Source organism: Drosophila tropicalis, unplaced genomic scaffold (genome assembly GCF_018151085.1).
Source record: "Drosophila tropicalis isolate 14030-0801.00 unplaced genomic scaffold, ASM1815108v1 contig_694, whole genome shotgun sequence".
Taxonomy (NCBI): Eukaryota; Metazoa; Arthropoda; class Insecta; order Diptera; family Drosophilidae; genus Drosophila; species Drosophila tropicalis.
Window position 1 is genome coordinate 3,715,969 of NW_027173176.1, and position 22,297 is coordinate 3,738,265.

Consider the following 22,297-nt stretch of genomic DNA (forward strand, 5'->3'; position numbering starts at 1 on the left):
TAGTATGCACATATTCAGAGTTAATTGGAATTTTGGCCACGCCCCCTTACGCCCCCAGGAATCACATAAAACTATTTTTCTTAAAAAGTATAACAGCTAGAGACATCAAATTTAGCTTGTATACCCGTTTAGTTGGCGCGTAGAAATACGTTGTTCAAACTTTTTGCCACGCCCCCTTACGCCCCCAGGAATCACATAAAACTGTTTTTCTTAAAAAGTATAATAGATAGAGACATCAAATTTGGTTTATATACTCGTTTAGTTAGCGCGCAGAAACTAATTGTTTAAACTTTTTGCCACGCCCCCTTCCGCCCCCAGAATTTACATAAAACTGATTTCCTTAAAAACTATAACAGCTACCGACATCAAATTTGGTATGCAGACTAGTTTAATAGACGCGCAGAAACTGGCTATTTAAAAAATTTTGCCACGCCCACTTCCGCCCCCGCAAATCAAACAAAACTGATTTTATCAAAAACAAACAAAGCTAAAGTCACCAAATTTAGTATGTATACTGGCTTAGTATTCGCGCAGAGTATATATATTTTCATATTTTGCCACGCCCACTTCCGCCTCCATAATTAAGAAAAAACCGATTTTCTCCTGTAGTTTTTTGACTATCGCATTCAAATTCGGCAGACTAATTAATCTTATCTATTTCTACAAAACTACCAAATTTTATTGAAATCTGACTAGAAACATGCAAAATATGCGTATGAACGTATTTTACTAAGCGCTCCACAAGGCCAGAATTGGCCGTTGGCTAGTGGCGGCGCTAGAGTGCTCGTGTGTTCGTAGAGTGAGCGAGATAGCACATAGTAGCACATGGTTTTCGAAATTTGAAGTATTTGTTTCACCTGGTGTATGGTATACCCATGTCGACGAGTCGACTTACTTGCTTCATTTTTATTTGAAATTAAAAAATTACTTTTATATCCCAGTTAATTTGTTTATCCATTGATTTGACTTGTACTAGATTTAAACGAAGTCATGAGTTCGAATACAGTCAAACTTTAATTACTCCATTTCCAAGAATCTTAAAAAAAGGGACGTCTAATAAATGAATCTGTGTGAAACAATCATCATTCATTTAAAAATTAAGTGTATTCAGTAGTTTGAGAACTCAGATGAATTTAGACACAAAGGAAGATTACTTGATTGAAGTCCTCAAAAAATGAATGTTTGAAAAGTCAATTTTTCAAAAATTTATACATACTTAGATCCAACATCCCATTTATATGGCATTGGAACTAGTTCATGAATGACTAATTTCATGCGAATGAATCTAGCATTTAATCAGACGCACACACACGGACATAATTCCAGTTTACAGCTGTCACTTCAATGTCTGACCTTAGAAGCTCAACTGCAATTAAACCTTAACCACATTATCTCTCTTACCCTCTCTTCCCACACTTTGGTTTTCTTAGTTTCTCTATTTCATACTCTATAAGTACTTATCGCTTAGTTTATGTGCCCCAAGTTCAACATTTTTGGGTTTCCATTTACACCGCAATGTCTGCGGCATGCGGCATGTGGAAAATTTTCTCATAAGACTAGCAATGGATGGTTCTATTCCTTCGTTCGTTTTTATACCCTTGCAGAGGGTATTATAAAATTGGTCAGATGTTTGTAACGCACAGAAGGAGACGTTTCCGACCCCATAAAGTATATATATTCTTGATCAGCATGAGAAGCTAAGTCGATATAGCCATGTCCGTCTGTCCGTCTGTCCGTCTGTCCGTCTGTCCGTCTGTCCGTCTGTCCGTCTGTCCGTCTGTCCGTCGGTGCGTACGCGTTTTACTCAGCCATCTTAAGAGCTATCGGGATGAAATTTTTTTTGGGAGCTTTTTTTTTACCCGGGTGAGATAAAGTATGAAAATCTTTGGGATCGGACTACTATATCATATAGCTCTGGAACAAAAATTTTTGCAAAAATTGGAGTATCCCCATGAAATTTACCAATATAATAGAATTTGATATAAAATCTCAGATCCCAAAATTTGACCCTGATCGGATAAATAGAACACAAGTTACAGTCTATATAAATCGGTTCAATCGCTGCCGGCAGCTCTGCTTGCTGCCTACTACGTCATCATCAAATCAACAGAGCACATGCATACACACACAGACGCAACGCTACATAAACTGTATGTGTATGCGTGCGTTGCTTTGCTTAGGGAATGAGGGAAGAAGAAGAACAAATTGTACATAGTATGAAGAGTAAAATTGTTTTGTTTGTATATTAATGAATTGAGTTGCAGAAAAGAAATTTTGAACATGTGAAATTATTATTGTCAAGGACTGCAAGGGTATATAAACTTCGGCATAGCCGAATTTAACTTCTTTTGATTTTTTTTTTTTTTTTTGCGCTTTTTTCCTTCTCTTTGTTCTTCTCCTTTGACTGGCTAGACGTCATTTAGACCACTAGAATTGGCGGGGAAGCGGTATGCGGAATGAGTGTTGACTGTTCTTGTGGTGATAACTGGGAATTAATTAAATGTCGCGGCGAATTAAATTTAAATAAAATAAGTACCCCAAAAAAAGGACTCAAATAAACCTTATCACAGACACTATAAATAAAGGTTTAAAAATATTCAGCCCTTACACCATTCTGGCCAGCAACATTTGAGCCCTGTTTCCGGCAAACAAAAAAAAAAAAAAAAAAACACCCAAAAAGGAATAACATAAACAATAAATACAATAGAGAAAGAGTTTTGCGGACTGGGCGGATGGGATTTCCTTTTGAAATGCAACTTTTCAACTTCCGCACTAAAAGTTTAAATTCATTTCCGTTTGAGTCAAAAAATTAATTAGAAGTTTTCGCAACAAAGCACGCGACCAAACAACAGCAAGCAACAAAACTAACTAAGAAAGTCAGTTTGTTATCTTTAAGTTTTGATCGAAGCAAAGAAATAGAAAGGAGTTTATTTTACCCTTTTTTTAAGTTGCTTTCCCTATTGTTTGTTTTCTATGTGTTCTCTTTTTTTCGGTTTGTGTTTCTCTTTGTCTAAGGCTTACACCTTTATCTCCCTGTCCTTATCCTTCTGGCCATTCGCAAGTAATTAGTGGCAATTAATTTCGATTAACATTTGATAGTTCCCATGGCATGTATGAGACGCTTTTGGCCAAAATGCAAGCATTCTGACCAGCTGCTTCTAGACAGTTATCTGTCTGACAGAGATTAATGTTCAAATGCCTGTGTTTGTGCCTGTGTTTAACTAACAGCAAATAACCAACTAAAACTAAATTTAACCAATTTCATTTTATGCTTTTCTCATTTTCAGGCCTTAAAGATCCAAATTTGGATAGACATACCAGTAAAGGTGAGTTACTCCATAACTTTTATTTAACAATAAAAAGGATCTACTCTGTCTCTTACATTTTAAATAAGGTTGATTAAAGAAAAAGTTTAGGATTTCAGTTAACAAGAATCTAAGAGAATCTAGAATCTTACAAATACTTTTCTATTCTCATTAACTGTCCAGCATAAAACTTTTAAAACCAAATTCAAATGAGAAAACTACAAAATAGTTAATGGCATATTTATAGATATTAAACCAAACTAATTTCACATAACATTTGCTTATGTTCATTTCAAAGAAATTGTTACTTTCGAAAGGGAACTACCCAAAAGGAAAATCATAAAATAAATTTTTGTTACCAAAAAAGAAAACCCTGTGCCATCAGCCAGTACTATTATAAAAATAAATAAATTGTCTAAAATAATTACAAACCGAAAAACCAAAATAACCGAAACAAAGGGTTTCCGAAACACTAAACGAGCATTATAACCCATACACTTATACACACACACACACACACACAGATACAAAGAGCCTGACTTGTACCACAATAACTATAAATTGCCAGGCCCAAAGGCAACCACATTTGGCTCAGTCCCTTTGCCCACAAGCTAGACATAAACCAAGCGACTCTTTAAAATGCAATCAAGCTGAAAATTAATTAAAATTTTCAAGCGAAATATCAAAATTAATGCGCAACCGAAACAAAATTTTTAACCCACACCTTCAGCATATATTGTCTGCCATGTCTTCCCATCTCTGCTGTATAGAGACGACGACTACAACGAGGACGACAACGCACCTTAACCCTAAATTAAAACTCACTTGTTACACTTTTTAGATGGGAAATGGGTCGTCATCGTCGTCTCTGCAAAACGCCGTTGGAAGTCGTCTCTCGATTTCATTAAAAATGTTTTTATGTTCGCATTATCCCGTTTATTTTAGCACAGCAATTCTCAATTTTCCCTTTCCCTCATCCCCCGGCCACTTCTAGTGAGCAATTTAATTTGACTATGAAAACGTTTCCGTCGTCGCATCCTTGACACTTTCACTTTTCGCTTCACGTTCGTTCTTCACTCAGTTCTAGTCATTCCATTCGCTCGTTCGTTCGTTCCTTCTTTCGTTCGTTAGTTGGTTCTTTCGTTTCTTTTGCCGGATGGCTCTTGTTTTAAGCAGCTTAAGCTTGTCGTTGACGCTCATAATTTCACGCTTAGCGCACACACGCGTCCCCCATTTGCCCCCATGACTCTCCTTTGCCATCGTTGCCACTTCTTCAGCACTTATATATCCTTTTGCCTTTCACAGGTGGCAGGTTGTGCTGGCTGTTGCTTTACTTGGTTCTTGGCCTTTAACTGAAGCATGGCCACAATTTTCACCCAACATGTTTTTGGCTTTGAGCAACGAAGAAGAAGTCACAGCAGAGCACTTGAAATCCAATAAACTTAAGTGCCATGTTATTGAGCACTAGCAGCAGCTATGTACGTTCTGTATCCTGATTCTCTCTACCTCTCTTTGTTAGTCATGCAATGCCATGTGGCTTGATCTTGGCTAAGCAATTTTTTTTTTTTTTTCCTTGATTTCAATACAACTGTCATCGAGGTCCAAATAGTGCAAGCAAATTGCTGCAAACCGAATAGATTGTTCAAATATTTGAGCAAACATAAAATAGATTCGAAAGGATTTTTACAGTCATAGGTTTTACTTATTAGAAAATGAGCGTTAATTATTATTTAAACTTAGTTTTTAACTAAATCAGAGCTATAGAGATTTGAATGAGTTGAGCTACTTATTTTGATGACTTCCTTTTGTAGTTATTGAAGTGAAGAAAAAGTTAAGCAAAAAAATATATAACTTCATTTCAATCAGCAAATGGTATAATCAGTTACTTTATTTACCACACAATGACAGCTATTTTCTGATCGTAAGCCATTCAAGCCACTTTTAAGCATGGCAGTCATTTATTTTCTCTTAAACTTGTTTTTTTTTTTTCTTTATTAGATTTTGATGAATGTTTCTGATATGACTTCTTGTCTCTTTGTTTCAAAAACTGCAGACAGACGGGCAAAAACCATTGCATGCTTTTAGGCTATTGAAAGGACACGAAGTAAACTCTGCACATACTCAGAGCGAATTGTATTCATAGCCTTTTAAGTGAATTAGTCTAGCGAAGACAGCGACGAAAAGAAATATGGAGACTTGGGCAAAATACTAATGTGATAAATGCATGTATCGATTGCACTTTAAAAACTTAGCCAACTCAACGAGGGGGGCCAAAACGTAACGAGAGGTCTTTAATCTCATAAATCATAAGCCACATATCATTTAACGTATTTCACTTAGGCAAACATCCAGCTCCACAACACTCAAACTCACTTGCAGGGGTCACATTTCGTATACATTTTCATTTCCGTTGGCGTTTTTATTTTTTATGCCTTATCAAATAATGAATATCAAATGTAATGCTTATCATTTATTTGCCAAGACCAAAACCGAAATGGAGTTCTCCTTCATCCTCGATTCGCTCATGCCCCGTCTTGCTACTTGCTGCCAGGTGGCAACATATTATAATATTTACTTAATTTTCATTCCTAATTTTTTTTCCATCTCTCTTACTTTCTCTCTCTTTTTCTGTGTCTCTGTGTGGCTCCATCTCTTAGTGGCATGAGGCATATGAAATTTTTGCTATCCAGACACCAATCCAACGGGAAAAAAATGTAAGAAAAATAGAAGAAGAAACCTGCATAATAAGCAAGTCTCATAGCAAAAGTTGTTTGTTATTTGTGTGTGTGTGTGTGTGTGTGCGTGTGTCCGTGTCGGTATGTGTGTGTGTGAGTTTGGGTATATAAGTCACTGGGATGGGGAAGATTATAGGGTGGTCGGTTGATTCTAGCAGGTGGCTTGACTTGAGCTGCGTCTAGAAAAACGATAAGCGAAGTATTTGAATTTTTAATAAAATGAAATGCGAATCCCTCCAAGTATAATTCCTCTATCTACCCTTCGGCCTCCCTCTCCCCTTACAATGCCATCTAGTCTCCGCCTCCTCATCTAACCATGACTCTTTGATTCATTTGCCACTTGTGCAGACAGAGCCAAAAAAAAAAAAAAAAGAACACAAATAAGAAGAAGAATCTAATAAATGGGCAAATACCCTAACTAAGTTCTAAGTTCTCAGATTCATAGCGTTAAATTTTTATATATCTGGTCATTAGATTTATTTAGAAGAAATTACGAAATCGATTCATCGTCCCTTAGACTCAATTACTAAGTTTTCTATGCTTTAATTACACTTATGTAAAAAATAGTTATACTTTTAACTTGAGAGAGTATCAAGTCCCCTATATTCAAATAGGTTTTGGTGGCCGCCATTTTCCTGTCACTGGCTGTGAAAATTCACAGCTTCTTCCGCCATGTTGTTGGATTTTTGAGCTAATCTTTTGGTCAGCTAGCATTTGCTATTCGCCTCGTTGCCGATGGCCCCCACCAACTCAAAATGCTCGGTCGGTCCTCTCTTATTTTTAACTTGAATTCCAATTTGAATGCCTTGTGGTTTTGTTGCCATCTGTCTCTCCCCCAATTCGGATCCCTCGAATGCAATCCAAGCAATATTATTTTTGTTCTTTCGTTTTCCGCTTCTTCTTCTTTCTTTGGTTGTACTTGAAAATCGTAATTAGAATTGGTAATGTATTCAAATTGACTTTCATTTCCGTTCGTTTGTTTTACTTTTGACATTGTTCATCAAGATTTTTGCGCTTTTTTTCTCGTTGTATTTTTTGTAAAGTGGGTGGACCTGGTGGAGCTGTTGTGGCTGATGGTGGTGCAAAGAGCTTTAAATTGAATGGCAAGATTCTGGGATAAAAACAATTGATATACTTCAAAGACAATAGCAACAACAAACAGACCATTAGACAGACAGACAGAAAATCTAATCTATTACCTAGCTTAGCTAAACAAAGAGAAATTCCAAGATCCAACAAAAGATACTTTTGGGGCCATATTTAAAAAAAAAAAAAGCAGCCCCGTAAAGATTCTTTCGGCTAAGAGCAAATCTTTGGAAAGAAAACTTTCCCTTCACAGTGGCAAAAAAAAAAGTAACTGAACGTGCGATGGCATTGAAAAGAAAGAAAAACGCAGTAGAAAGAAAAAAGAAACAAAGAAAGAAAAGCAAAAAAAAGTCCGAGCCAAAGCAAAGAAACTGAAACTTTCACAAAACGTAAAGAATTCAACTAATAAAAATCAGGCACTCAAGTGCGAAAAAAATCGCGAAAAGCATCATCAAATAATGTGCCACTCAAACTGGAATGCCTGAGCGAGGCCAGGACCAGGACTACCAGCATCAGCATCAGCACCACCAGCACCAGCACCAGCACTAGGACCCAACCAGCCAGAACCCAACCAAAGACAAATAGAGAAGGAATGGGCAAAAAAAAAATGAAATAAAAAGAAAGCCAACTTTGAAATAAAACTATGCTACCGAGTTGTTGGGTGTAAAAGTTTCGCATCGTCAAAAAATAAAGAGACGCAAACCAAAAATAATAGAAAACTAACGCAGATGCCGTTCACACACATGCCTAGCATAAGGATACAACTGAATTGCAATTGGAGATGGCACAAAGGATACTTGACAATTGAGAAAAACTATCGTTGAAATATGTGAGCCTCACATAAAGTATAGATAGAAATGTTAGCTATATCGGAAGCTATATAAGAGTGAAACAAATTCTTAATTACTCAAATTTGAATAATTGATCAATTGGTAATACAATTAGTTGATAATAATATCAATTAACAAACCTTAGTTTTGTTTAATATGAATATTAGTTCTATTGATCAAAATCTATCGGCAAACATAAATCATATGTGTATATTTGGATTTGGCTCATCTCTAGTAAATGGTGTCCTTTTGCCAGCCATACGTCATCAGTGGAAACTTCGATGGGTTAGCCAAAAGCGCGTGTCTCCGTCTAAAGTTTTCTTTTTTTTTTTTTTTTTTTTTTTTTGCAAGTTTTTGGTTTTGCAGTGGGTAGCGTCGTTGGCCACAAATTTCCGTTGCCACGAAGCGTGTGAAGTATTTTCATCCTCATCCGCGTAGCGGAAAAGCAATTTTCCTTTTGTGTCGTGCACAGGTTTTTGCTTTCTTCATTGCTTCATTGCCATTGTTTTCGCCTGGTGAGCTGGCAAATTTGTTGCAACAGAAATAAACACTTTATTAAATGCATTGGAATAAATGCGGCAAAAAGAAAAAGAAAGTCCACAAAAATAAAACTCCTCACATGTAAGGCGAGCCAACAAACAAAAAAAAAAAAAAAAAAAAAAACAGAAAGAAAAAAAGTTTTCGTGAAGTGAATTTGGTGCTAAGCTAGCAACTAAGAAAGTGGATTTTGAAGTAGAGATTGCCTCGGAACAGAAAACTTCTCTATCTTTTGTCTCTCGTCCTTGACTAGATATCCTAAATATAATTGAAATCGAATGTGAAGACAAAGATACGTTTCTTTGTTGACATTAACAAAAGAAAATTACAAAGTGTATTCTGTCTCGATCAGTTAAAAAAAAGGAGATTTATGAGGTTGTCTCTTTTTTTCTGTCTCTTCGACTTAGTTCATTGTTTTAGATTTTCTGCTTTTGTTTTATAACTGTTATTAGTTAGTTTCTTGAATTGAAATTGATTAGGCTAACTACTCATAGTAGAGTAGAGTATAAAAGAGTGATGTGAATGGAAAATTCTTTTTATTGTCAACTGTCATTTTGCATTTTCCAAAAATTTACGCAAATGAAAAAAAAGTAAACGAGAAAAAGAACTTTGATATAAATATCTTAAGCAAACATGAAAAAAGTCTTTACAAATTATTATTTATTTACATTTTCTTCGTCATTTATTTTTTTTTTTTTTGTTATACCCCCACAAGCTACGACCCAACCCAAGCCAACCTCTCGCATAATCGAAGGCAGGAATCAAATTATGCTAGAATTGAGATTGATTTTTTATTCAATTTTAATGCGACAAATGCAGGCAGATAAACAGACGACAACGAGAACGATGACTACGTTGAGAATGAGAATGAGAATGAGAAAGAGATCGGGGATGTGGATGAGACCCACATGGGATGTATGTACATATGCCCCATGGCCTTTGGCCTTATACAGGGTGCCCCTGTGATGGTGATGTCCTTCCTTTTACCATACATACATACATGTTGAGCTAAATCAGAGTCAAACACGTGGCTTATCGCTGGGTCGGGGGAGAAATTATAACAACCAACGATGACGATGGCACACGAGGGAGAGTGCCAATGCCGTTCACTGGATTAGGTCGTCTCTGGGAAAACTTTTTGAATATTACAACATAAATCGATTAGCTTCTAGCAGTCTGTAAACATGTGTATGTGTATGTGTAGATGTCTCTGTGGATGTGAGTGTGTGTGTGTGTGTGTGTGTGTGTGTGTGTGTGTGTGTGTATGTTGTCACTGATTGACACTTGAAGCGAAATTTTTTGCTTTACTCCACTGTGATGTTTGCTTTTTCTCCACCAGCAAAGCCTCTTGACTAGGCAAGAGCTCACAGTGGCTGGCTGCCGTCGGTGATGCTGCTCATGATGATGATGATGACGCCACTGCTTCATCTAATAAGCATCTGAGAACATAACTTCACTCAGTTGGTGGCAGCTCATCAATATATTTTCATCATCATCATAATCGTAATCGTCATCATCATCGCCAAACCTGGCAAATTGGCTTTTCAACTTCTACTCTTTAGCTATCTTTCTCTTTCGGTGACGACCTCGATTTCTAGCATAAATTGAAAGGAAATTAAACATTGCATGGAAAGGGAAATTTGCAGCTAGTTGATTTTTTTTTCTTCTCTTTTTTCCATCATCAATGTTTCTGTCATTTGGCTATTGGCTATTTTGTATTTAGCTAGAAGCGGAAATTGTTATGTGATAATCATTATTGAGCCAAGGTGTTGATATAAGAAATTGATATTTGATTGATTTTTATGCTTTTGCAATTTTTGTAGGTCAAATGAAAAGATGAAAGTTTAATATTGGATTGACAGCAATATTCTTGGTCCAATAGTCGATAAATTAGAAAATTCAATTAACCTAAACCAAGCAATTAATGCAGGAAACATGAAATGCAAAGAAATGTAAGTTTTAGAGCTTGAGGTTGGTTTATAATTACAAATAAGAGTCTATCTTAATGTTGGCCTTTGAATTCTACGCTAAGTCATTAGATTTACTAATTCGCTTTCAGCCGAAAAGTAGCATGATTAGAAGAATACAAATATGTAAGGTGGGGGAAAACTGAAACTGCCTCTGAAAAGGCAAGGATACGTCAAGACAGACTTCTACATTATCCTAAAGGAACTACAAAGGCAATTCTTTTGAAATAAAAAGCCTGCAGAAGACTTAGGAAATACGAATAAAACCGACAATTCGAAAATTATACGTTATTTCAGGAATCTCTGCACCATTCATAACAAATTCTCATCAAAAGCACCATTGTTAGGCCATCAAATAAAAATTACTGCAAATGGAAAAAGAAATTGTTAATTCTTTGCATAGTTGGGAAAAAAAGAATTTCACTCAGATCGTTTGTTTGCTTAATAGATTATCCCGGTATTTTTTGTTTGTGCACTAAATTACATTTGAATTTAGATCACTTCACAACATCATCATCATCAACACAATTGTAAATCAATTCCCGAAAGGCCTCAAAATTTCAACCAGTCAACAAAATCTGCTAAGCAAATACTCTAACGGCTTCTGTCTGTCAGTTTGTCTCACAGTCTCTTCTTCTCTATGTAATCGCAATTGAGAAGCAGCTTTAACCTCAGAGCTCAGAGACCAACCAAACAGAGCCAAACAACACAAACTGCAATTAGCGCACACACAAGGCAAACATGACAAATTTTCCCAAAAAAGGGGGGAGGTTCAAGTCTGTTTCTCTGTTGGTGGTGATGATGATGATGTTGTTGTTGGTGGTTGTTATATTGGTGGTGCTTCTTTTAGCTAAAGGTACAATTTAACACAAATCAAAGGGGAAAATGCGTGGCTGCCTTACTAACTCTCTCTATCTCTCTGTCTATAACGTATATCGAGAAAATAGCGTAAAATCGCAAATACACGTGTGTATATAATTGACAGTTTTGAGTCTAAAGGGGTAAGGGAGTTATGCGAGTGACGGTAGATGAAATCAATTGTCTTGACAACAGACAGCCGTAGTAGTAGTTTCTATCCATTCTGATGTCATATTTTTGCCTTGTTGCATTCAAAGAGAAAGGCAGTGGATAAAAAAAGAAACCAGGACCTCTTTGTGGACCAATTAAAAAGGGGTTGCCAGCATCCATGTATATCTACCTGGTTCTACCTGAAATTGGGATTTCAGTTTCATGCTTGGCTTGTTAACCAATTTGTTGTCGCGGTTGTTGACTTTCGTATTTTTCTTGTCTTTGGGCAGTCTTTATTCTAAGCTTTAATTGCTTGACTTTCTCTCTCTTGTTGACATTATTTTCCTTTTACTTTTTTTTCTCTTTTGCTACCATCCATGACAAAGTGTTTTGGCTTTGGTTTTTGGCTTTTTCATTTGTTTTTCCATGCTTATGGCGCGTGGGAACTTTAACCCATAGAAAAAACATGTCAAATTCTCATCATCATTGTCCTTGTTCTCATTGCCATCGTTCTTTTTGCAGCCCATCGAAAGACAGAGAGAGAGAGAGTGAGGAAAATAGAACTTTTGTCTGGTTGTAATTATCACGCTAATGAATCAAGTGTATTCGCTTGTAACTAATTGATATGAGAAAGTGACATGGCTTTTTATTGCTAACCAGGGTGGATATATGCTTGGCCTTACCTACCCAACAAAAGTTCGAGTGACGCGTGTGTGTAGTGGTCTGTATGAGAGGTTCATGCCTAAGAACGTTTTCACAACGGTTTTCCACATTAATTTGCATGTGAAAATTTCGATACGCGTTTTTTTTTTTTTGGCGTTTTTCATAGAAATTGAGAGAAAAATGAATATATTTCTGTGCTTCTATCCAAAAACGGAAGAAGACAACACTCAAGCCTTTTTTCTTTAGTTAAAAGTAATTGAAATGTTGTCCTTCAGTTTAACAACAAAACGAAATTGTTTTTCTTTTTCCTCCCAATGATTTTGATTTCACCACATTTTAGCAGATTCAGGAAATTTGCGTCAACAATCCATTAACAATGTTTGGCCAAACTAATCAACGAACACACACAAAATTAACCCCAAAAGAGCCAATTTTTTTGGAAAATGTAACAAACCAATCAAAGGGCTAACAAAAACAGGGTGACCCAGGCACATCTAACCAATATTCTGTGGCACATTGCGGCAGTTTAAGCAGATCTATAGAGGACGCGAGATAGAGTGACGGAGTGAGAGAGAGAGAGAAGAAAAGAGCGAGTGAAAAAGTGGGGAAAACTTCATTAGAAATAAAAATTTGCTTAGCATTTTCATGGTAATTGTCTTCAAGTTTGTTGCTTCACTGTTTTTTTCCCTCGTTTTCTTGCGTAAACTTTTCTTAAATGAATTTTCACAATTTTAACTTTTTCCGTTTCGTTTCGTTTTTGCTTTCCCTTCATTCGTTTTTACATACATTTTTATTTTTTGGCATATGGCCCTGGGGACCTTCATGAAAAAACCGAAGATGGCTTGTTAAGCCAGTTTTCTTTCAGGTGGCAATGGGAACGATGATGATAATGATTATGATGATAATGAGACTTTTGACTCCCTTGTGTATAAATTTTAATGATTGTATTTGTATTTATTGTTATTTGTGTATGTAGTAATTCTCTATCTCTCACTCTCACTCTCTCTCACTCTCTCGGTGTGTGTTATATTCTTTTAAAAAGTTTTTGCATAAGCCCCTAGCAATCAATTTCAATTTTTTAAGCCCTTTACTGGCGGGACAACATTTTTAATTAATCGTCGGATTACCCGAAGTAGAGATGACCCGGCAGCAGGGGCTGGACGTGGTTACAGCTCCGGGCAGCGGTTTATATACACTTTATGACTCCCATCCACATGCATGAGGTCTTCTCTCTCATCCAGCTGTCCATTTTTTCATTATCTTGTGCCATTTATTCTATTTTTGTCGCACAACTCAACTAAACGAGCGACAAATTGCCGTCGAATGAACCAAGTTCATTCTCATCCTCCCATTGACCATGATGATGATGATGATGCTGTTGATGATGATGAACTTTTATTGTTGTCTCTCTCTGGCTTAATCCTTCCGCGCTTTGTGTCATCGACAACGCCAACGACCATGAGAGCATGTTGGCCACTTGTGATGGATTTTCCAGCCCATAGTTTCCTTGCATCCTCTCTTTTTTTTTAGCCGCATATGGTCAGAAAGTGTCGTCATGGCAAACACATTTGGACGGAGTCGAGGAACAAAACACATCAGAAAAAAAAAAAAAAAAAATGGATGATCTGCGAAGAAGAGGTGCGGTGGAGGGGGGAGGAAAGCTGCATTCATTTCATTTTACTCGCTCTGTGGTTTGTGTTGCCCGAAAATCTGTTTTGAAAACCAATAAATCTGATTTATTGGCCCACTCTCTTGCCCATATGTCTGTCTATCTATCGCCCTCTTCCTCTGTCTCGCTCTCTATCTGTCTGTCTGTCTCTTCATTTGTGATTGAAGCGCAAATTTTCTTTATTCTTCGACTTTTTTTTGGTCGTTTGGTGTATTTACATTGAGGTTATGCCTGATATGCAACATAAATGGCAGCGAAAATTGTGGATTAAATCTTGATGAATAGTAAGGATTCATGAGGATCTAATGGAGGATTAAATGGCATTAAGTTTTATGACCTCAGCATTTGTATACAATACTGTCACGCCCACATAATTAGAAATTCTTTTTAAAATTTGTTTTAAAACAAATTTTGTTGGCTAAATCCTAAACTGCAATTGAAGTAAGATGTTTTATCTAATGGTATATCGATTGATAAGTATTCTGACGTATTAAAAAAGTTATGCGTTTCAATGATTATATTAACGTCTACAAAATTTTTGTATAAAATATATACATAAATAAGTCGAAACCTTGCTATATTTTTCCCCATTTAAACCTAAAGTATTTACCTAATCGGACCAAGTCTCTAAAAGTGGGTAAAAATGTTCTTTTTCTGATGTTTTCTTTCAAATTAAATTGGCTCATACGATGAAAGAAAGAATTACTTTAGTAAGAAAACTTTTTGCAACAACGTGAAAACTACTAAATGAAAAGCTCTTAGTCGGATCAAAAACTTAATCAGCATTTTAATGCAGAACTTCAGTTTTTGAAACTAAAAGTCAATATTAAGAAATAGATAGATTAGATTTACTTGTTAACTTTGTTCTATTCGCCAATATTCGAACACTTTGCAGAAAGTGTTTACAAATTTCTTTTTAACTGCGTAACATTCATTTTTCATTTTGTCTTTTTTTTTTTGTATAAATATTTTGCGTAATTTGGAAATGCTAATGACGACATTTGCCGTTTGCCCTTGACAGAGGGAAAGTCAAAAAAAAAAAAAAACCGTGAACAATGGCCCAACCAAGCAAAGACCATTGACATATTCAACTCATTAAATCAACATTGAGAACGAGAGAACCCAAAAAAAAGCATATACAATAAATATATAGAAGAAAAGAAATTCTCGTTCTGCCGACTTTTTGCCAATGCAGATGCGTATGCCTATGCGGATGCGGATGTATTTTGCCAGGCTAATAATAAACACCCGACTCGAAGGGCGCAATAGAGTAAAGGAGAAGGAAAGAGCAAATGAGAGAGAGAGAGAATGAGAGAGAGGGGATAAAAACAGAAATGTGAATGGCAAAAGAGTGCGAGAACAATGGCCACAATGGTAACAGGATCAAAAATCAGCAACAAGAGCCCGGCAACCGTAGAGGGTTCATTAAATCGGCGTCTCGTTTGACATGGGGTGCAAAAACCCAAAACCAAAAAAATCAGAACGAAATGTTACCCAACTACCCCCTGGATCTGGCTGGAGATCAAAGCAAACTGCAACTGCCATTAAACATTTCCATTTTCACGTTCTTCTTTCGGTGTATTTCTTTTTTTTTTTTTTTATGGTAGTAGCAAAAACTTATTACAAAAAGTTGACATTGTGTCAAACACGAAAAATAACGAGGCGAGGCACACACCACACACACACACACACGCACACTTGGCTACACCTTTTCTGATTTTCCCAAAAAATTCACGTTGAGCGTCGTGCGGTCCAGAGTCGTAATTATTGCGTTTGAATTGTCAACACCCCCGTTGAGTGAAATGGGTATGGTCAAAACCGAACAAATGCCCCGGGCTTTTTCCCCAGCCCCGAAATCCCTCTTGCACTCCCCTTAACGTCTGCACGTACATATGTATATGTGTATATCCTACCCTACCTATTCACCCATTCCATATCATCGTCGGGTGTCGATTGTAACAATAACATTGCCCACAGCGCAGATTTGCGCCTCTAACGACAACGAAAACGACAAGGACGAGGATGAGGACAACGTTGTTGATGACGATGATGATGATGATGAGAGGACGACGGGTTACTGCCCAAATATCTCATCCTCATCCTCATTCTCTGTCTCATGTCGATGATGCTGCGACTGTTGCTGATGTGGATGATGATGAAGAAGATGACCAAATGGAGATGTGGCAAATGTGTCATTATTTTCAACAATTTTTCTGTGGTTTTTAGCACCTTCTGTAATTTATGACTCGGCATTTTCCCAACTGATGCACTTTCATGATAATTGCCAATGTTCCATAGAGACAAAGCAATAGCATCGAGATGGAATGGGGAAATGTAGTTAGATATGGGTCAATTCTGGTGGTGATTTAATGAATATATGAAATTAATGTGTGTCTGATATTGTTTGCTTTTCTTTCAATCTTTATTTAAACTCATTAACTAATAAAGAAAAGGTTTACTGAAACTGATTGATGGCTTGGTTATGAAAATTTAATTACTCTAAAAAAAGGTGTAAAAATCGACTATATTTTTGTAAACGTTCGATTTAAAAATTGGTTTACTTATGAACTAAGATCATCACGTAATAATAAACAAACTTTTATTTTAACCTCTTTTACCCAAGGACTAACAAAAATTATAAGAATACAACAAAGAATGCTCAGATTAAGATTCTTTAACTCAAGATACTCTTTCTTTTATTTTAGGACTAATACAAAATGATAATAATTTTCTTTTTTTCCGATTTTGGGCAGTTTACTTTATGAAATTGAATCATTTTGTGTATCATTATTTAATGTAAAACATTGATTTTCATGAAAACTGATTAAACAAAGAAAATTTGTTCCCATTTACTACTAACTGCCTTAACCACCTCTCACGTTTAGCCCAGGGACGAACACTTAGCATACCAAAAACATGCGACACTTTTCTAGTGAAAACAAGGGGATGCCCAACCAGTGATCAATGCATTGAAATTACTTTTTTTTTTTTTGTTTTCATCATTTATATTGGCATATGTTCGAGGGCCTAAATAGAGGAAACGATGGCAAAACCCAAACCATATGCCCCGTTGAGCAATTCAACGCCCACAGAAGCAACCAGCAATAGCCCAAATGGGTTACTTATCTATAGCTCGAAAAAAAAAAAAAACTGGAAAAATTAAAATAGAATAGAAAGAGACATGGGCTAGGACATGCTTATCGCAGGATGTTCAGCAAACCGCGAAATCGAATCCATAGATCAGCGAGCGAGTGAACAAGCAAATGGTGGAAGAAAAAAATTGAAACGAGAAGGAAAAACAGATTCATTGATAAATTAAAAGCAGACCAAATGTTTGCAATTGCTTTGACATGTTTCACAACAATGGACGCGACTTAAGCCGCTGACAAATGCGATTGAAAACCTCCACAAAAATCCCCTGTATCGGACAGACTGCACAACCCTTAAAGAGAGAAAAGAGAGAGTTCTTGTTGTTTTGTTCCCGGGCATTTGCATTGATTTCAATTAATTTGCTTGTTGTCCGCGTTCACTTTGTGTATTGTGTAGATTGCGTGATTGTAATTGATATTTCGGTTTTTAGGTTTGGGTTTCGGTTTTGAGTTTGAGTTTGAGTCAAGTGCTTGATGCCCTCTCTTCCTTCACCCTCTACCCTTTTATCAGCATTTGGTGGGTATTATGTAAATGCCAAGCATGCATTAGAGACGATAACTTTTGGGTCTCCTCCTTTGGCTTTGGAATTATTCAGACCTGCCTCGTCATCGTCCAAGTCCTGGCACTCAGCTGTGCGAATTTTCCGTATCTTCTTCTACATTTTCGTCGCATTTGCTAGTCTAAGGGGTGACAACTGTCATTGACAGCCCTTTCTAGCCAAGGTGTTTTTCTCTCCCCACCCCCTATCAGCGATTCAGCTTTTGTCTAACGTCGTTTTTGTGTTGCCTTGCATGGTGTATGGCGGTTGGGGGAAGGGGATATTTTGGGGGTCGGGCATTTTGCAATTCTGCTTTTAGTTTTGTGAATTTGAAATGCCAGAACATCTGTTCAAGTAGCTGCCAAGTCTCAACCAAGTCTAAGACCAGCCCCCGTCTGTCTGTTTAAATCGACATTCGTTTCCTAGAAATAATTTTGTGATACTTCCATAAATATTCAAACTCACAATATCTACTAAAATAAATGTCTCAATTTACATGTCTAATAATAATTGAAGCAAAAACTATCAATTCTAATTGGCTTGCCCTTTTTCATGTACCCTGCACTCAGGCAATAAGAAGGGTATATATGTAAATATCTTTGGACAACTCATAGGTAGAACCAATCAAAATCTACCAAGAGGTGCTCTTGGCTTTCTTAATTTGGTCTTAGAAATTTGAATTACCAAACACACTTGATGTAGGGTATCCAAAAGAGGTCTCTTTGTCTTTTTAGTTCTCTTTTTTTTTGGTCTTTTAAGTGTTGGCGGTGCGTGTGAAAATTGTTTAAATAATTCATTAGAGTCAATCAATAAATTGTCCGCATTGACCCAAATTATAAATATTAACATCGACATTCTTTTTTTTTTACCGAATTGTACATATTTATAAATACACGTATATTCCAAACTTGATATAAAATTCTTCTTTTCTGTGCAATTGAAAACTTTTTGTTAAAAAACTTTTGAGGTTTTGGAACGTTAATTGTTAATTGGCTCTACCATCGATTGTTAATTGTTTTGTTTTATTTTATTTCGAGACGAGGAAAGGCACAAGTTTCGAGTGCTTTCGTCTGGGCCGAGAAAACTTTTTTTTCGTTTCGTTGGTACCGGGAAAAGGGCCAGGCCAAATGAATTGTGAAACAAAAGCAACAACAATCTCTGTGTAAATTGATTGTGTAATGAATTAATTAGGCGGCTTTCACTAATAAGACTAAAAAGTTATACATATATATAAAAATTGTTTTCAAGATATATTTAAAGTTTAAGAAATTGTTTATTAACTTTTTATCAATAAAGAAAGCAAATGGTAAGCCAAAGTTCTTTACATAAACCAAGAAAGGTGCCGTGTCTCGTAATTCTTGTAGACTAATTTAAGGAGGGATTTGATTCTTTTTTATGTATTAATGTATTTGTTGAATCGTCTTTTATCTTGGAGCCTGAAAATAAGTTTGAGATATTTATACTTAGAGAGCCTTTGGGAAGGAACTTTAGAGGTCTTAGATTAACTTAATAAGGATCAAGTTTAATATTTAGATATAGTTTTCCTTCTTTACTTAAATTAAAATAAAGAAGGCAGTTGTTATTTTAAACTGAAAATCAAACTATAAAGATTTCTTTTATACATACATAATGCGGTTTAATGCTCCCCGTTGTTGTGTATAATCGATTTGCCATCGAATAACCAAATTACCTCTGCTCAATTTCCCTATCCGGCATTCATCTTGTATTTCGGCTGGAATGGAATGTCTATATTTATACGCATTTACAATTTGAAAGGTCAGTTCGATACACAGCAGCAAGAGAAAGAGCAACAATATTCCTTCAATGTCAATTTCCTGGCCATAAAATCATGCAACAACATCAACACGCGTCGCGGTTTAAAAACCAATGTCAATAAATTTTCACTAGAATGAATTTATTGGTAAATCCCCATCGAAAGCCTCAGAGAAGCCCCCTCCTAGCCGACCACACACCCTCTGGCGTTCATTTGATTTTGGCTTTATGACATGGCGCCATAGGCCAAAATAAAAGGGATTCAACTCGTTGATGCCAACGGAAATCTGCGTGGCGCTCGCTCTCACTCCGCTTCTTCTTTGAATATTGTCAATAAAAAACACATTTCTCTCGGCTCTACCAAAAACGATTTTGCTACGTTTAGCGACAAAATAATGACATGAAATCGCATAAGGGTTAAGGTCGATAGGTCGGAGGTCGATAGGGCCGATGTCGGTTTTTGGTCTGCAATACAAAGCACAAACAATTTTTTGCCAGTGAAGTGAATGGCAAATTGCCTGATTTAGTAGACGCTTGGGGGGTACGAAAAGAAAGAAAGCTAACGAAAAGGAAAACGAGACAAAAGCAAAGCTGAAGGGAAGGAAGGAAACTAAGAAATAAAGCAAAATAGCCCCCAAACAAAAACTACTAGCAACAACAACAGCAACAACAGCAACAAAAACAAAATAAATATAAAAATGCTTTGGCAATAAAATTTGCGTAAATAGTCCAATTTGCATTGAATGCTGCCCTTATTTATGACAGAGAAAAGAAGCATCAAGGGGATGGGGAAGGGGAATAGGAATGGTAAGGGAGCTTGGAAATGGCGCAATCAGGAAGTGGGCAGAATCACACTTGGTGCCCTTTTGTTATATTCGGTTAGTTTGGGGAGATTTCGAGGCACCACCGAGACCAATGTGTTTTGTTGCCTCTTGCCTTTTGCCACTCTTGCCAAAGTGTAAATTTGCCAAATTTTGTTAAAAGCAAAATAAATATAAAACAGCAAAAACCAAAAAAAAAAAAAAAGAGAAAGCGATGCCATGCCATGGCAAAAATGACAAGGAAGGCGAAACAGAAAGTATAAAAAGGCAATGACTGGAAATGGAAATGAGCTGATATTTTTCTTATTTGGTTTCAGTTTTTTTCCTTTCTTTCTTCCTTTTGTATATGTGTTGTTTCTATGTATAGATATATATATATTTTTTGTTATTTCGCTTAAATTATTAATGAAACATTTTGAAGGACAAATGGGGCATATTTTATATGAATGTGTGAGAAAAAGAGAAGAAGACATAGGACAAAATTGGCAAACTGTTAAAGTATAACGAATTTAGGCAAATTTCCTTAACTCAATTTCGTTGAGTCCTTTCAGTGACCCTCGCCTAACACTAACTAAATACAGCTTAAAATCGGTTGTTGTTGCTTTTTTAGCGTATTCGGAAGTCTTGGAAAGTAGTTTGTTAAAAGATAAAGCATAACAATAGATTGCCGCGACTTTTAGTGATTGAAATGTTTTCAGTTTTGATAAAAGAGTTCCTCAACCTTTCAATTTTTAATAAAGCATTTTCTCTTTCTTTGTCAGCAATTGGCTGTGCTAGTTTTAACCACTAATAAGCCAATCACATAGAGCACACACACACGCACACACAGACATTGGCCAAAAAATTAACTGAGTTATTAGCTCGTTATCTTTCACACTTAATATTTACACAGTTGGCTACCCAAACAGAGCAGCAAAAACAGCAACCAAAAAATGAGATCCCTTCCCTACCCATAGACCTAGCCCTCCGACCCTCGCCTAGCCTGGTCCTGCAACCTGCAATATGCCCCCTCTGGCACCATGAAAATTTTCTAACAATGTGTTGATGCCTTCACACCAAACAAAACATGCATAATTAATATGCAAAAGCAACAACAACACCAACAAGGAGAAACTTTTCCGTTGGTGAAAATTGAAAGGGTTAGCTTGACTTTTTTCCCCGCTCCGTCCTTGGTCCGCCGCCCCGCAAAAAAAGGCACCCCCAACAACGCGAAGAGCGTTTAAACAGGGGGTTTGGGGAAGAAGAAGTGGTAAATTCTGCCAGTGCTTCATTATCACAGCTTCCGCGTCAACATTATTTCCGTAAACCAACCAAAAATATGCATAATTCATATGAGAAAAGCAACAATGGGCAAAAACCTCAAACCTTAACGAAAATGACAACGAAAATGCTTTAATTGAAGCGAACCCACACACTTACACACACACACCATCTCTGACTCATTTACATATTTCAATGCATGCAATTAGGCACTAGAAACTGAAGAAGGCGGAGTATAAGTGTGAAGAAAGTACCAACTGTCAGAACATGCTAAACCGCAAAATGAACAAAACGAAAAAAAAAAACCTAAAACAGAATGCGAAGCAAACTTTTTTAACAACTTTTCTCTTTTTTCTTATTTTCCGTTCTTTTTCTCTTTATTTCTTGCTTTTCGTTTTTCTAGCCAAATCACGGCATTTTACGGTGAATGGTCTGAGTGGCAATAACACGCTTCAGCAGCAGCAGCAGCAACAGCAACAATATAATCTACAACAGCAACCTTCTACCAATGACACTCGCAACATTTACAACAATCCGTATTCCCCACCCCAACAACAGCAACAGCAGCAGCAACAACAACAGCAACAGCAGCAACAGCAACAACAATTACAGACACACCAACAACTACAACAACGCACTGCACATCTCTTCAAGGCTTTAGCTGCCTCAAATGCTGCTGGCGGTGGCAACAATAGCTTAAATCATCCATATGACTTTTCCAATTCATCATCATCATCGAATGCCAATAATGAGCAACAAGGATCATCATCATCGGAAGCAGAAAATGCATTTCTAACTCATAATAACGGTGAGTTGCATCAACAAATTTTCAATTATTAATTCTAAAAGTTCGCCCGACTACATGAAATTACATCCATTGCGTTCTTTAAAGTGTAGACTTGGCTAAAAGATAATCAAAATACGAATTAATTTTGTTGTGTCCTTATTCTAAGGT

General features: G+C 36.6%; 1 protein-coding gene across 1 annotated transcript in view; it reads left to right on the forward strand.

Moving 5' to 3' along the window:
• The window catches only part of LOC137579186 (cytoplasmic polyadenylation element-binding protein), a 352,744-nt gene that overhangs the window by 88,027 nt on the left and 242,420 nt on the right, over nucleotides 1–22,297 (forward strand). Inside the window, exons 4-5 of the mRNA XM_068292891.1 lie at nucleotides 3,288–3,326; nucleotides 21,746–22,150. Of these exons, the coding sequence (XP_068148992.1) occupies nucleotides 3,288–3,326; nucleotides 21,746–22,150 (444 nt within the window). The remainder of the gene's footprint in view (nucleotides 1–3,287; nucleotides 3,327–21,745; nucleotides 22,151–22,297) is intronic.